Source organism: Stegostoma tigrinum, chromosome 37 (assembly GCF_030684315.1).
Source record: "Stegostoma tigrinum isolate sSteTig4 chromosome 37, sSteTig4.hap1, whole genome shotgun sequence".
NCBI classification, from domain to species: domain Eukaryota; kingdom Metazoa; phylum Chordata; class Chondrichthyes; order Orectolobiformes; family Stegostomatidae; genus Stegostoma; species Stegostoma tigrinum.
The window spans coordinates 16,725,162-16,743,030 of NC_081390.1; the positions used below are offsets into that span (position 1 = coordinate 16,725,162).

General features: G+C 38.9%; 1 protein-coding gene across 3 annotated transcripts in view; it reads right to left on the bottom strand.

Annotated features, from left to right (window-relative positions):
• Positions 1-17,869, bottom strand: part of ogdhl (oxoglutarate dehydrogenase L) — a 134,471-nt gene that overhangs the window by 43,184 nt on the left and 73,418 nt on the right. For all 3 annotated transcript variants that reach the window (XM_048563542.2, XM_048563543.2, XM_048563544.2), the window contains exons 9-16: positions 17,668-17,847; positions 14,912-15,040; positions 14,598-14,777; positions 12,859-13,011; positions 10,496-10,598; positions 9,884-10,012; positions 2,272-2,422; positions 615-742 (exon numbers count right to left, since the gene is read on the bottom strand). In XM_048563542.2, coding sequence (XP_048419499.1) covers positions 615-742; positions 2,272-2,422; positions 9,884-10,012; positions 10,496-10,598; positions 12,859-13,011; positions 14,598-14,777; positions 14,912-15,040; positions 17,668-17,847 — 1,153 coding nt within the window. The remainder of the gene's footprint in view (positions 1-614; positions 743-2,271; positions 2,423-9,883; positions 10,013-10,495; positions 10,599-12,858; positions 13,012-14,597; positions 14,778-14,911; positions 15,041-17,667; positions 17,848-17,869) is intronic.

Here is a 17,869-nt window from a genome sequence, read left to right on the forward strand (position 1 = left end):
AACTGGGAACAGGAGTAGACCAATTGGCTCTTAGTGTCTTTTCCACCATTCAATATGATCATCACCGAACCTCAATCTTAAGGCCAAATTCCTGTGTTTTCTCCATGTCCCTTCATTCCTTTAATATGTAAAAAATTATCAATCTCTTTCTTGTATGTACTCATTGACCCAGCTTCCAGGGTATTCTGTCTTCTTCAAAATCCACAGGTTGACCACTTTCTGAGTAAAGAAATATCTTCTCATTTCAGTCCTAAATGGCTGACCCCATATCCTGATACTGTTACCCCTGCTTCTCGTCTCTGCATTCAGGAGAAAGTTTCAGTCAGACATCCTCATCTCTTCTAAACTGTAATGAATAAATGGCTAATTGAACCAATTTCTCATTATACAATATTCCTGGCATCCCTGATATCAGCCTAGTCAACCTTTGCTGTAGTCTCTCTATGGAAAATATACTCTCTTTTAGATAGGTAAGCAACCATTTAATTGAAACCTTTGAATCCTTATTATTCTAGTACCTGTCACCTATACACCAGTTCTCGCACTCACTCAAATCAATTGTAAACGTTAAAACTAAACTCAAAGAAAAAGGAATTTGACATCATTTCACATACCTAAGACACCAAACTCAGAAAGTGAACTGTTGCAAACAGTGTAAGGCGCTTGGTCTGGCCACAAATGGTTCATGGGAACACAAGTCTTTTTATCTTCATCTTGATCATGTAATACATGATGACGATGGCTGCAAAAGTAACAAAATATGGCATTAAGACATTTTCAATTCTGTCCGTAGAAATAAATACCAGTGTTTATTTGTTTTCTTTTCATATGGTCTTGCTAACCCGTGGCAAAATTTACAGTTATTAAAGTATTTGTACTTCAAGTTCTCTTTGCTCCACCACCTCATCTGGTCTCACACCTACCAAGTTATAAGTGACATCCCTATTTTCCCATTAAAAGTTACAAACTCACATCTATCTGTGCTGAAGTTCATTTGCCAATTCTAATCTGATTTTTTGAAATCCTTCACAGTTTTAACTAACTGCTCAATTTGATATAATGTATAAATTTAGAGTCTGGGAGTTTGGTTCCCAGGCCCAGTTGTTAACGCAAATTGTGAACAACCATGGTCCCAGCACTAACTTTGTGCAGCAACATTTCTCACCTTCTATCACTGTGAATACTACTCTTTACTCTCATTCTCCATTTTCGATCCTGAAACCAGCTACCAATAACTGGACTCGAAACATTAACATTGTTTTTCTCTCCACAACTGTTGTTAGACTTGCTGAGTTTCAACAGCATTTTGTGCTTTTGTTTTATTATAGGAATCCACTCTAGTGCTTAGTCCTGAAACCACAATTTCTTTAATGGAATCCCTTATCAAAAACCCTTTGAAAATTCGGATAAAATTTCATCTACTGAATTACCATTGTCCACTCTCTGCTATCTTATCAAAAATATCATTAAGATTGGTTGAGCAACTTTCTACCTTTCAAAATTCATGCTGATTATTCTTGTTATATTTTCCTTTACTAGGTGTTTTTATATTCTCTCCTTTAATAAGAGAGTCTATTATCTTCCGGCCATCAATGTTAAGGTAGAATTTATAATTGCCTATGTTCTGTCCTTATTTTTAATGGGGTTATGTTAGTTATCTGCAAGTCTTCTACTTACTCTACAAAAATAAATTACCTTAAACCTCTTCAGAAAGTTATCTATTATAACGTCAACATCAAGAGGTTTTGGAATAAGTGAATGCAACCAACACAGGTTACATTCAATTATATTACCTGAAGGTCAGAAAGTGTAAACTGTCAAAAAAGAGGAGCCAAAGGCCAAGTGGTATCATCATTGAACTGATAATCCAGAGGCTCAGGTAATGTTCTGGGAATCTAAGTTCGAATTCTGCCATTGCAGCTGGTGGAATTTGAATTCAGAAATATCTGAAATTAAGAATCTAATACTGATCATGAATCTATTGCTGGTTGTTGGAAAAACCCATCTGATTCACTAATCTTATGGAAGAAAACTGCCATCCTTATCTGCTCTGGCCTACACATGACTCCAGATCCACAGCAATGTGGGTGACTCATAACTGCCCTCTGGGCAATTCGGGATGGGCAATAAATGCTGGCCTAGGCTGTGATGCCCTCATCCCATGAATGAATGAAGGAAAGAAACACTCAGCTTTCTATGGACTTCACATAAAGGAGTTGACACAAATGGCGTGGAAGTTTGTTACACACTAATTTTAGTATTCCAATTTACCTGAAGGTGCCTCGTTCAACATCTTGTCCACTTAGCCTTACATATATTCCTTCTTTCAGCAAAGAACCAAATGCCATATACTCTGCCAGTGCCCAATCAACTATTTGATTCTTGACCAATTCCGCTCGCCCCCTCAGGATACGAGACAAGCCTGGAAAAATTATCAATGGTTGTTCAGGTATATAACAAAAAAAATTAAAACAAGACGTAAATATCAGTGATTAAAAGACTGATGACCCTTTTCTTTACTGGTATAAATCAAACTTATCAATTTGAAGAAAAGATTCTAGTTGATCCCTCCTGTGAGGTATACTTTCAAAATTTTATTCTTAAAGTATTATGGTACATCTTTCAGTTGGTGCCAGCTTGCCTGAGGTAAAAATCTCCAAGACAAGTTACTTGTTCAGACTGCAGTGAAGAATTTGTGGGCATAACATACATAGGGTAACACATGAGATCAGCATTGAGGGAATGGTGTATTGTCAGTAAAACTACATCAGTTCAGGGAGATGTAAAAGATCTCAAGGCATTATTCAAACAGCAAAATACAATACCAATGCCATGCACAACATTCTCCTCTCAAGCATCACTAACTAAAGCATATGATTACTTTTCTGCTTGTGTGTCATTGGTGTATATATAAATAAATAACATTTCCCTATAGAGCAATCCTGTCTGCAATGAGCTGGACGGTCTGAAGATAAACATAAAGAAGTTCTGAATATATACAAACTGTATCTTCTCTGAACGTTACAATTCAATTTTATCATTCAAATGGTATATAAAAAAAGATGCAATCACTAAACGGTGTGTTATGATCCAATTGAGTGCAAATCCTTTTTGCCTGAATAACAAGTGCAATTAGTTAGTATTCATGAACAGATGGAAAGCAAAGCTCCTAGACATCAATATCCTTAAGGATCCCAGAGTGGCGAGAATCCAATTAAGAGATTTTGAGTGATTTTGGCTGAAACGTTAACTTCCCCAGATGTATGGTCAAGGAGACAGTTTCCAGCACACTCATTTACAAGATAGAAGGCTGTGTTTTGTAGAAGACATTACAAAGTATTTGAAAGAAAGACAGACGACAGACCTGCATTTAGGCAGTACTTTTGACAATTCTCAGAATTTCAAAGATGTTTATAATTAATGCTCAGCAAAGGACTCAGTTTTATTCCTTTACACTCCCTTCTCAATGAATTTAAATCATAGAATGATGCTGTTCTCTTCTACTGTCACCTTTGCCCTCCTGCCAAATTCTTTTAACAGGAGTCATCTCTGTGCTCCTTTCACCCATCTCCACACTCTCCCTATCTGGAGTCCTCCTCTGGCATTTTACTGGCTTGAGCTCTTCATCAAAGAACTGTTGTTCTTACATCAGTCACCTTAATTTTTCTGCTTCCTTCACCAGTCTAACCTGTTAGCCTCTGACTTGCTGCACTCTTTCTCTTTGTTATCAAACTTTCTGACAGTGGTCAGATATGCTAACCCCCATCTTGCACAGCCTGAGCATCAACTCTCTTCTTCTGATCTGTCCCAAGACCATCACCCCATCACTGAAAATCAAGTTGTGGTTTCCAGGACCGCAAATAACCAGGTTAGATGTCCTCCTAGCCAGAGCTCCCTGGTAAAGATGGCTGAAGGATGTTAGTGAACCAGTGCAGTTTTCCAACTGATGGCAATGGTCTCACCGTCAGCATTAGACTCTTAATTCTAGATGTTTTTATTGAATTCAAATTCCACCTTCTGCCATGGCAGGAATCAAACCTGCAAACCTGGAACATTACGTGGGTGTCTGGATTACTAATCTAGCAATAACACCAATAAGACCAGGCTGGCACATGGCGTAGGTATGACAGTGACATAGCACAATGATGTAAGGCCAACATGTCCACACCCTTGACTGATCACTGCTGGCAACCATGACAAGCTATTGACTTTGTGTCTGCATTAAAAGGCAAGTCAATATAGAATACTGTAAACAGTTAAGCTACAGCAAGGAAAGGCAGGGGTGCCATGAACACCAAGTTAGATACAAAGTGACTAAGCTCTCTGACAGCAAATCAGGATCTCCAAGATGCACCCTGGTCCAATCCATGGGATAGATAACTGCACCTGCACGCGAAGCATCCAAACAGCAGCCCACAATCCCCAAACTCTGTAATACTCCAGACTGGTATGGTATAGGGTGGGCTGGGTGGGGGCGGTCAGGGAGAAAGAGAGAGAGATGCTAAAATCTAATAAAATGTCACAAAATTTTAGCAAAGTTATTTTTCCATCAACTTGTTAAGATTTGTTGTTATTGATTACATTGTAGTGTCATATGAGAAAACAAGCAAATTGTCTTCTTCTTTCAACTCAATTTGCAGTTATGAAAAGAGATTAGATTTACTGGGGTAGAGATAATGGGAACTGCAGATGCTGGAGAATCCAAAATAACAAAGTGTGGAGCTGGATGAACACAATAAGCCAAGCAGCATCTTAGGAGTTGGCCTGCTGTGTTCATCTAGCTCCACACTTTGTTATCTTGGATTTACTGGGCTTGTTTTCCTCAGAGCAGAGAAGACTGAGGAGAGACATGATTGAGGTATCTAAAATTATAAAGAGCAAATGTAGAATGGACAGGTAGGAACTCTTCCCATTGGTGGACAGATTAATGACTGGGGGGCATAGATTTAAAGTAAGGGGCAGGAGGTTTCAACGGAATATGGGAAAAAGAATTTCATTCAGAGGTTCGTGAGAATCAGTAAGTTACTGCCTGTAAGACATCCAGATCAACTATCAAAATGAAGAATGACCATCGCTTTACAAACAATGTATTTCATCCGTGCTACAAAAGCAAAAGGAACTGTGTGAGACAGTCTATCCCATCCTTGGAATCTGGACTTTTGATCTTTAGAATTTTGCTTCACTGACTATATTTTTTTTCTACCCATAATGTATGTGTTCAAGTTGTCTGTCACTTGTCGTAATTGTGAATGAGTGTGCATGTATTCAGGCCTTTTGATGGGGTATAGATTAAGTCACATAGTAGCAGTTCAGAAATTCTAACAATTCTCTTAGATTTATTAAGTTAATTGTGTTTGTTAATTGTGTTACAATAAAGTTTATTTTCCTTTAATGACCAAACTTGGTGTGGATTTCTCTGGTCCTGAAAGCAGCCAGTCAGACACCTTGGTGGACTAATTGTGGTTTTATACTTTTTGTGATGGCTTTTGGAGCACCGGGCATAATTATCATCACACTCTTCCCAGTTAAGTCATGACGCTCTCTACCCTTCCTACTGATTTATAATCTCTTACATTTCTATTTATCTTCACTCATAATGAAAGTTCATCCACCTGAAACATTGACTCTTTCTCTTGGCAGATGCTGCCTGGGCTGATGAAATTTATACTTTTTTATTCTTATTTCAAATTTCCAGCATATATCACATTTTTATTAAACAACTTTTACCAAAAAATATCCAACCTTTTTCTCTTCTCCTGAAAATGAACCATGTTTGGAAGCTCAGTCTCACAGATGGTATCAACTCTTTCGAAGTTTAACAAACATATTTGAGTAGGTACAAAAGATATCTGTGCAGCAGCCATCCGCAGGAATGTTGGAGCTGAAACTCAATCAGCTCCTGTTCATAAATACTGTTCCATCACAGATCACTAGATAGTGACAAGATCCGCATCTGATTTTCTCCTCTCTCGTCAGAAGACTCCAAGATTGACTACAATATTCTTTCCCCACAACACCAATTTGCTGAGACTAGTCATTCAGTACTTCTTTCAATCTGGCTGGTTCAGCTCATAACAGCCAGTGCAATTATCCATTGAGCCATTAGGGGCTTGAATTAGATTACAAATTAACAAACAGAAATCAAAGTCCACTGAGGATGCGAGAAAGTGTTCATCTCCGGTGAAATTAAGAAATGAGAGAACACCATTTCTCACAAACATTCTTAGAATGTGGAGCAATGAATTTAATTTCATAATGAATAATAGGCATGTGGATGGTCATCAGCCATACTTTCCCCAAGAAAATCTGCCAATCATTGTGCGGTGTATAAGACATGCAGTGAACCATTCAGAATCCAGAAATTACTAGCAGGTATTGCTGCATAACTTTTTCCTTTGGAATTCAAATATACCTAAAAATTTAGCAGGAACTTGATATAAAAGCACTGGTCAAAAACGTTATTACTAAGGTTTCTTTAAGATTACATGATACTTAAGAATACAGATTAAAGACGTGAAGATAAACAACACAGTTAAACAACTGCGCTTAGCTGTTATACATCAATGATAAAATCCTTCATGCAGATCTGGCACATACATAATAAATAGCATAATAGCTCTGTTTTTTGTCAGCTTTTGAAATCCTATCATACATCCTATGCATGATATCTGTGTTTCAACAATCTTATTATTAAGTCTTGATGGTTCAAAATTAAGAAAAATCTGGGGTATTTCACTTGAACATAATAGGGAATAGCAGTGCCTTAGCCTACAGAGTTTCAACAGGTATACTATTGTTTTATGTTAAGCACTCCAATACAAAGTAAATTTCATTTCCATACTGAACAGAAATGGAACATAGACTTTAGTAAATGTTACCCTGGAGAATTTCTTAAGCTATCAAGCTATAATAGTCTCCTTTAAATAAATGTGTGATTAGCATAATTACAGAAACCATTATCACTAAGGATGTGTTACTGTTTATGTCTCCACCTGGAAAAATATGTACATAGTGAAATGGAACAGTAATTCCTTATTTGCATGGAACTTGATGAATCTCACTGTGTTGAACCAAACTGATAAACGCTGCTTTGAGAAAATGAATAGCATTGTCTCAATTTTACTAGCCCAGAGACAATACAGATGCAAAGTCTTTTCAGATAAAACTTGACAACTTATTTTCTTTTCAATCATTCACGTCTTGTGGGCGTCGCTAGATAGGCAGTAAATTCAGGCCTATTTCTAACTGGAGATGTTGGTGGTGATCTGTCTCATGATTCATCTGTTGTAACCCATGGGGGAGCGGGGGAGCAGGGTAAGACACCCACAGTGATGTTAGGGAATTCCAGGATTTTGACCCAATGACAACGAAGGGGTATAGTTCCGAGTAAGGATCACGTAGTTTTTAAAAAATTCTTCATGGGGTGAGAGCATTGCTCGTTAGGCCAACATTTATTGCCTATCCCTAACTGCCCATACAGCAGTTAAGAGTTGACTATGTTGATGTTGGACTGGAGTCACATTTAGGCCAAACCAGGTAAGGATTACAGATTTCTTCTCCTGAAAGACATTAGTGAGCCAGACAAGTTTTTCCAACAATTGAATTCAAATTCCATCATCTGGTCTGGTTGGATTCAAACCCCAGTTCTCAGAACATTACCAGAGACTCTGGATTAACAGTCCAGCTATAATCCCACTCGGCCATTGAACCACCGCACCCCCACCCCCCCAACTCTGGCCAGCGGCGATGGGAAAGTGTAGGTGTGGTGTTTCTGTGCACATGCTGCCATTGTCATTCTGGATGGAAGAGTATTGTTGGAGCTGCACTCACCCAGGCAAGCAGAGAGTATTCCATCCCACTCCTGATTTATGCCTTATTCCTAGTCCCTGACCTGCTCTTGTAGACTTATTATTTCTATGTTGGTCCAGGTCAGGGACTAGGAAAATAGTAACCTCCAGGATTTTGATAGTGGCAGCATCAGTGATGGCAATGCCATTGAATATCAAGGGGTAATGGTTAGATTCATTCTGGGAATAATATTTTTCTGACATTAATATGGCAAAAATGTTATTAGTCATTTATCAGCCTAATCCCTAACAGTGTTCAAATCTTGCTGCACATGGACACATTGCTTTAGTTTTGGAGGAGACACAAATAATGCCGAACATTGTTTGCTGATTACGGTACATCAGCAGTTCAGACTTTATGTCTTATGTCTAATGAAAGACATTGGTAAAGCAACTGAAGATGTTTGTGCTGAGGATAATACCCTGAGGAACTTCTGCAGTGATAACCTGGAGATGAGATAACTGATGTGTAACAACCACTACGATCTGTGTTATATATTCCTCCAAGGGCAGAATTTTCCCTGAAATGGTGCCTAGGTGAGTTTTAAATATGATGCCAGCAATGAAAACAAAGCAAGGTCCTGGAGATGGCAAGCACTTCCATCTCTGCTGCTGCAATATTGAACAGAAAGGGTGCTCTGGAGCCGAAATACATCCTTAATTAGGAGAGCAGCAGAAGAATGCATGTGAAATACACCATAAACTCTATCAGGAAACCCTCTCTGAAAATCCCTGAAATAATACTTAGCTAAAAATAATGGGAAAATTTAGCCCTGGTTTCTGTATTTGTATTCGCTTGTCTCCTTTCTACAATATGGCTTCACTTTCCAGAGAAAAGGAAAAACAACTGCTGGTACCCTTAACAGTTGTTTGTGAAGTTAACTTGATCTACTCATTTGTCTTTAACAATAATTTGCAAAGTTAAAGGACTGATTCTAATTCACTCTGTCAAGCATAAATGACCAATGATGGAAAATGGTGTTAGGTTATTTACTGTCCCCAATTACACTCGCTCTGTGGTCATCATTCTGGGTAGGGTTCAGAGTGGCAGGCAACCTGCTTCAGCTTGAAGGTTATGTAATGTGAAAATCAGGGTGTTACAATTTGACAGCTCAGGAATATGAAGCTCAGTTTCAGGTTTTATACAATCATCCTTGTTGAAATCTAATAGCACAGGTTACAGATTGAACCTGTGATCTTTTTGACTTATTACAAAGTTGGCAGTTGAGTTTCTTGTTCTTACTTAATCTTATTTTACTCCTATTCCATCCATTCCTTTTATAACTGCTGAAAATCAATTTAGTGGTTGCATCCACTTAAAAGTTGTGATACTACTTTTGGCATATGTAGTAAAACACCAATTATATTGGTGTACAAGAAACACCATCAGACTGGCAGGTCACTCCAAAAGTGCAACACGAATCAAATTTTATATTTCCTTCTTTTATATTAAAATAATTAAACCAACCTGCAACCTCCTTTATCCAATTCTGCCTCTAATTCAGCTAGTGATTTGTCCCTGTACCAAATCCAGCATGGACTGGGGGGAGGAAAAGGGCACAAGCTGCAGATGGTCAATAACATACTGCTGTAGTCTCATGCATTAAAAAAAAGACTGATGGATAATATGAATCCTGCACTGCTCGAAATATATTTTATTTGAATATTATACACAAGCGCTTGTACTTGGCTGGCTGTCTGTGGCAAGTTCACACTTAAAGCAATTTAACATTCATGCCAAATTAGGGAAGCAGCTCATTTGTGCTCCTTTGAACAGCAGATGGTGTTTGCTTTGACCCACTGCACCTTTTCAGTCCACTTCCCACTCCACAGGCAGTTCAGTCGGCTAGCAGCTAACACTTGAGTTTTGATACTGGAATATTGATAAACAAAAACAAGTGCAACCCTGAATTAATAAATACATCATACATGACTCATATTGTTAATCTCCCAATCACTGGAAACATTTCTGGAACAAAATAACTGCATTTAACATATTGTCACTGAATAGCCATGATGTGTTCACATATACATACCTGAATGAATGGTAAAATCTTCCACAGGCACTGAGCTAGCTCCATTCCCAATATGTTGGAGGATTTCGGCAGAAACACCAGTGGGGGCACAAGTCAAACTCTTTGGCTCTCCACTTTGAGTAAAGAACCCTATGATGAAAGGAAAGTTTTTCTAATCATTAAGTTGATGGTCCAAGGAAAAATGATAAATTTCACTAAAAGAACGCTTTGAGGCATCATTTAATACTGCTAAGATTAATCAAGAAGTGTAAAAGCAAGACATGGTCAATGCTTATTTTGAGACTCAGATTAGATACATTCCAGCAAAGAGTTGAAGTTATATTCCAAACAATAAGAACGAAAACCAGTTTGATAAATTCTTTTTATTTACATTCTATTTTTAAAAATGTCCTCTGCAGTTCAAGGAGCTCACTGGCATATTTTCTAGGACAATTAGAGATGAACAATAAATACTGCCCTGAATAAATAAAACAAACTGCTATGAACTGCATTTTTAAAATGTGTTTTACTTGCTTATTTTTACACCTTTGTACAAAACCAGTTTATCATTGTGCATCTTTACAACAAGTCTTAGATATATAACCGCTTATGAGGCAATCAAATTTTGCCCACCTGGCCAAGGGGAATCAAGCCATTCTTTAATTTCAAGAATTTTCTCATCCTTTGCTCTGGTAAAGGCTTCCTCACAAATTCTATCATAGACTGCTACTTCCTCCTAGAAACAGACACAGGCATCGAATGCATATATCAGTTAATGCCAAACCGGCTACAACAGCTGCAAGTAAATAGCTGGAAAAATTTACAATCAGAAAACCAAAACAGAATTTGGTTGACTGTGTTTTAAAACCCACATAATCAGTTGAATAAAAATCAGTTTTATATTTAACCATTAAATCACAGTCTTTAAAAAAGTCATAATTACTAGCTCATTCAAATACTGTTAAGTTCTCACTGCCTAAGAGCATATCTTGTTAGTGTACAGTCTGGGTTTATTTCTGAAATGTACAAAGAGAAAGCATCTGAAATGAGATCAGGTGTACCCCACAGGAGGGAAGGGAAAACTAAGTCAGTCAAGCACTTCCTGGCAACATTGACACGAGCTCTGGCAGTACATGTCTAAACCATTACTGGAGAATGTCAAATCAGTCTGTATATATCAAAACCAATATGGGGATTATTAATACTGAATTGCAACTGTGGATCAAAACTACAAGTACAGAATTCTAAGAGCAACCTTTATGGGTTAGAAAGCTCCACAAGCAGTTGCATTTAATGGTGGCAATGGGAGTCATGCCCATAAGCTGGCAGGAGCCCTGCATCACCTTCTTTTGGGATGGCTGATGTTTTCAGTGCTAATTATGCACTTAGGCATGCTGGGCCTTCCCTAGGATCAAGGCCCCTGGAGTCAGAATTCCTGCTGACCGAGTGTTGCTGACAGCTCTCCACCGATTCGCAGTGCTAATATGGAGCTGGTGATACTACATACATTTTTGGCCAGATTTTTGATGAGCAGGACCCAGGCACAAGTGAATGATGGAGGTACGAGAAGTATAAGATGGGCAGGAAGGGTATCAGGGGCTAAGGACAGGAAGGAAGCTCTCAGCGGGCCTCCCATTCCCCAGCTGTGTCGTTTAATCAGGCACTGTGCTCAAGAACAAGCAATTCCCCCTTGCTGACTTCAACCCCAACAAAAATAAACAAAGAACAATACAGCACAGGAAGAGGCCCTTCGGCCCTCTAAGTCTGCAACGCGACATTTTGGCCTTTCACACTAAAACTGTCTTCACTTACAGGATCCATATCCCTCTATTCCCTTCCTATTCATGTATTCATCCAGGTGCTTCTTCAATGCTGCGATTGTGTCTGCTTCCACCACCTCCTCTGGCAACGTATTTCAGGCAGTCACCACCCTTTCTGAGAAAAAAGTTACCTTGCACATCTCTTCTAAACTTCTTCCCTCACACCTTGAACCTGTGTCCCCTAGTAACTGACCCCTCCACCTTGGGGGAAAAAAACCTCCTACTTTCCACTCTAGCCATGTCTATCTATAAACCTCTATTAGGTCATCCTTGAACCTCCTGCATTCCAGTTAAAACAAACCTAGTCTAGCCATCCTTTCTTCATAGCTGAAATTCTCTATACCAGGCAACATCATCTTACTTTCTCCAAAGCATCCACATCCTTCTGGTAGTATGGTGACCAGAGCTGTGCACAATATTCCAAGTGTGACCTACCTAAAGTTCTATAAAGCTGCAACATAATTTGTCTATCCTTACACTCAATCCCCTTCCAATGAAGGTAAGCATGCCTTTTTCACTACCTTATCTACCTGTGCTGGTACTTTCAGTGATCTATGGACCAATATACCCAGATCCACCTGCATATCAATACTCCTAAGGGTTCTGCCATTCACTGTATAATTTCCACCCATATGTTACCTTCCTAAATGCATCACCTCACATTTCCCCGGATTAAACTCCATCCGTCATTTTTCTGCCCACGCCTCCAATGGATCTATATCCTGCTGTATTCTCTGACAATTGTCCTCACTATCTGCAACTCCACCATCTTCGTATCATCTGCAAACTTACTAATCAAAGCAACTAAGTTCATTTATGTAGTATTTATGTAGATCATAAACAGCAGGGATCCTAATATTGATCCCTGTGGAACACCTTGAGTCACTGCCCTCCATTCTGATAAGCATCCACTCTCTCTCTCTCTCGTGTGACTACTTACAGGTCTTAATTACTGGCAGGCAAAAAAGGTTATCTATGGGCCCTATCACTATGAACTTATGTGCGGCAGAGGTGGAAGCACACTGGGGACATCAGCCATCACATTTTCAATTGAGTAAATGGCCCCTGCCATCGAAGTTGTCATGGGGAGTGTATTAAAATCCACCCAAGCAAACAATTATCTTTTGTTAAGACTACAATTTGTGACACAACTGGTAACTGATACACAGTGCAAACCTCATACTCCTGCAGTGTCAGAACTCCTTCAGACATCAATTTATCTGCATATTTCTTCAGAACAGGTACTTGCTGTTGGACCTGCTTGTACATCAGTGGCTGTGTGAACATTGGTTCATCCATTTCATTGTGTCCTCTTTTACGATAGCAAACCTACCAGTTGACATCAAGATTGTGGATATAATTATCCAAGCTCAAAACTTTTTTTGTTTTACATTATCTAGTTTACACAATTACTGGGATCTCAGATGGCGTCAGAATTTCTTTTAAAAGCTTGACTGAAAAAGAAAATCAAACCTACTATTTCCGCTGCCTTAGTCAAAAGGTGACAAAAAAATTCAAAACTTTTCAGGAACACTGAAAACATCATTTACTGAGCTATTAAAAAGATCCACTGTGATCAAATTAATTATTTTTTGATATTGACTGTCTATTCTGAGATGTGAAATGGAGTCTATTGAGATGCAAGCTGAAGCTCTCTCCATTTTGTCCAAAATTATGGACTAATGTCCACACCTGTGGTAGGTAAGGAGCAAAATTCTTAAACTGCATCCAAGAGAACTTTTTTAGCTCATATATTTATGGCCCAACAATAGAGGGGAGATTCTGCACCTAATATGCAGAAAGTAGTCCAGACGGCTTGAAGGCATTTTAAAAGAGAAGCATTTTGGAGATAGTGACCACAACTCAGTTAAAGTTACGATAGTACGGAAACGAATAAGAACGGGCTGAGAATAAAAATTCTAAACTAGGGGAAGGCTAACTTTACTAAGTTAAGATACAATTTGGCTTAAGTAGCCTGGATGCAGTGCTTGCAAATAAAACTGTGTCAGAACAGTGGGCGACATTCAAGGAGAAAATTGAGAGTGTACAGGCCAAATACGTTCCTGTAAAGACCAAGGCCAGAAATTCATTAACGTTGAGGGACATTAAATTGAGGGTTAAGGAAGAAAGAGAAGCTTATTGCATATACCAATGGGTCCATTCAGCAAAGTCCCTGGAGCAGTATAAAAAGTTGAGGGGGAGCCTGAAAAGGAAATTAGGAAAACTAAAGTGGTACATCAGAAAGCACAGGTAGATAGAATAAAGGAAAACATCAGAAAGGGTCATAAAGTACCATCAGAAGGGTCTCGGCCCAAAATGTCAGCTTTTGTGCTCCTGAGATGCTGCTTGGCCTGCTGTGTTCATCCAGCTTCATACTTTGTTATCTTAGATTCTCCAGCATCTGCAGTTCCCATATCACTTATAGTTCGCTGACAGTGGTTTGTAAGATAATGAAGGGCACAGGTAAGGTGGATAGGAAAGCACTCTTTTCACGAGTAGACGGCAAGAACAATGAGCACAGAATAAAGGTAACAACTATAAGGCTAAGAGGAAAGTTGAAGAGAATGTTTATTATCCAGAGGTGGTGGAGTCTAGAATTCAACACCTGGAAGTGTGGTTTGGCCATAAACTTCTAACATTTAAGAAATGTTTGGATATTAATTTATGTTGTCATCGCCTCTAGAATTATGGGTCAAGAGCTGGTAAATGGGATTAAACTAATCAGATCTTTGTTAACAAGCATAGGCATCATGGGCTGAATAGCCAATTTCTATGCTGTAAACATCTATGTGACTACAATTATTCTGAACCATATCATTCCAGGTGAGGGGAAAAAAAGTTTAATGATTGTCCAAATATATGTGAAATTATGTTCGTAACATGTCAAATACTGTAATGTAACAAAAAATAATTACCAGATCAATTACAACATCCTTATTGAATGTGCTCCTCCACTCTGCAGCTACTTTACAGACATATATCACTGCTTCTGGGTCATCACTATTTACATGAAAGATAGGCGCATTCACAACACGTGCAACATCAGTCGGGTACGGAGATGAGCGGGCCATGCGAGGATCTGTAGTAAACCCAATCTACAACAGCATTTAATTTCCAAGATTAACAATTGTACCAGATACATTTCACTGATCAGAAATAATTTAGCAATTTACTAATACATTTGTTGTCAATTTCTATTTTATATTAGCTCAGATGTGTGTTTTCTTACCTGATTATTAACAACAACATGGATAGTACCATGTGTAGTGTAGGATGGGAGGTCACTGAGATGAAATGTTTCATACACAATACCCTGCCCTGCAAAAGCAGCATCACCATGCAGAAGGATGGACATAGCCTTGAAATTTAAAAATAATTATTTTCTGAGTTAACCATTTCACTCTTCAAACCTTTTTCTTCGAGGTTATAAATTACACAGTCCAACTGATATTTTTATTTATAACTATAAAACCTTGGTGAAAGACTAAGTCCAGTCCTGATAAAGTAGCTTCTCATACATGGTTTTTAAATGAATAAGGCCCATACAATCCAGGCTACGAAAACCTAAAAATCTTATTGAATACCAAACCATAGAATTCAGGTTAATAGTTAATAGTTAACTATTTCTATTTATACTTTTGGCTGACGAAGCTCTCAAACACTATTTTGCCTTTTCTAGAGCCACTTAGTGGCTCTGGATCTGCTCTTGAGCTCAGCTTCAAAATTTTTTTAAAAACCTAAGGACTTTGGATGTTGAAAATCAGAAAGCAAAACAAAAACAGAAGTTGCTGGAAAACTCAGCAGATCTGGCAGCACTCATGGACAGAAACCAGAGTTATTGTTTCAGAGCCAGTGACACTACTTCAGAACTGATGGCAGTGAGGAAAAGATTGATACTCACACAGAAGATGGAGTGGGGTTGGGGAGTATAAACAACAGTTGGCAATTAAGCCAAAAGAGAGAAAAACTGTTGGACAGGCAAAGGAGTGGCTAAAGGTCATTCTGGGGGAACAAATAGCTGCTAATAGGGGCTGTTAGTAGCTCACAATGGATTGTGTGTGGTAGCAGTCCATGTGATGACAAGGTACGTGGGAGTTGGGGTAAGGACATGGCCTCAAGACCTAATATTATTAAACTCAATATTAAGTCCTAGAGGTTGCAAAGTTCCCAAGCAGAAAATGAGGTACTGTTCTCCCAGTTTGAGCCAAGCATCACTGGAATACTGCAGCAAGCCTGAGACAGAGACGTTGGCCAGGGAACACTGTGGTATGTTGAAGTGGCAGGTTACTGAAAGCTCAGGGTCTGTTTTGAAGATAGAATTTAGGCCTCTGCAATCTGCTTGGGAACTCTGCAGGCTTCTAGGCATTATATAGAGTTCAACAATTTTAGGGCTTGAGGCCACGTCCTCACCCCATACCCAACACACCAGGCCTTGTCATCGCAAGGACCACAAGCACGGACAATGCATTGTCAGTTAAGAGCACCTATGAAAGAAAGAACAAAGAACAAAGAACAATACAGTACACGAATAGGCCCTTCAGCCCCCAAAGCCTGCACCGACACATTCTGCCTTTCCATACTAAAACTGCCTTCACTTACAGAATCTGTATCCCTCTACTCCTTCCTGTTCATTGTTCCTAGTGCGTTCTAGGCACTCACCATTTTTGTGTGAAAAACCTGCCTTACACATCTCTTCTAAACTTTGCCCCTCCACTCCTGCACCTTGAACCTGTGTCCCCTAGTAATTGACCCCTCAACCCTGGGAGCAAGCCCCCTACTTTCTAGTCTATGTATGCCAATTAATATCCTTTCAACTTCTATTAGGTCACCACCACCCCGCCACCCCCCACCCACCTCAGTTTCCAGTGTTCCAGTGAAATCAAATTCAGCCTTGCCATCCTTTATTCACAACGAAAACACCCCCATGCCAGGCAACATTCCTGTAAACTATTTCTGTATCCTCTCCAAAGTATCCACGTCCTTCTGGTATAAAACAGCTAGTCATTTCCCAAAATGACCTTCCACTATACCTTTGTCTGTCCAACTGTTCTTCTCTCTCTTTGGGATTTTTCTCCAACTATCTTTTAGTCTTCCCCCACACACCATCCCTCCACCCAGCTCCCCATCCAAACTTCTGCTTAAATGTCAACATTTTCCTAGCTACCATCAATTCTGAAGAAGGGTCACAGGACCCAAAACTTCTCTCGACAGATTCTGCCAGACATGCTAAGCTTTAGCAGCAATTTCTGTTTTTTGTTTCTGATTTCAAAAATACCTTACCTCACCAACTATCTGAAAAACTCAACAAGCATCAGCAGCAAAACCTGATTATTTTATCTGCATCCAAGTAATAAAAAGTTAAAAGTAGTTTCAAGAACCAAAAGCAACTTCCGTGGCAGAAGTGACCAGCAGTTGTTTTGCTGAAAGCTGCCGTCTTTGTTTCTATCTACTGTTCAAAATATTTACACAGTATCTGTATTCTGATTGAAAAGGCCACATTTCAAATTTTGACAGCCACATTTCATTTAGACTGAAGTGCACTGGTTGGCAGCCCTAGTACAATGAGAATTCTACTACAACACTGCAAAGGGAAGAAAATATTTTAATTGGCAAAGAACAGAACCTCACATGGAACCCCATTAAATGCCTTGCATAAGTCCACATAAGTGTTATGCATACCAGTTCTACTACTTTAGTCTCCTTTTCATAAAAATTAAACCTTGTTCATTAACATGGCCTATCCTTCACAAATACAAGTTGTTGAATATCAATGGTTCAGTTTGACTCAACTTTTTTACCTCAATATGCTCTGATATCCCGTTTCAAATATTTATCCACGAAGAAAATACTGAACACAGATTAAGTTGTTTAAATACCGACAAAAGTTAACATAAATATAAATTGTCTGTAAGGTTTAAATACCAACAAAAGTTAACATAAATATAAATTGTTTGTAAGATTTTAAAAGAATCTGCTTGCCCTTACCGTTTTGCCTGTGGTGTCTCCACGGTAGAACTGCACTGCTTTGGTTTTTCCCTGTACGACTGGATTCACTGCTTCAAGGTGTGATGGATTTGCCATAAGCGACATGGTAATGTGTTTATTATTTGTTCGGTTGATCCTTTCATGGTAAACCCCGAGATGATACTTAACGTCTCCTGATCCCTACATGATGTATTATGGAATT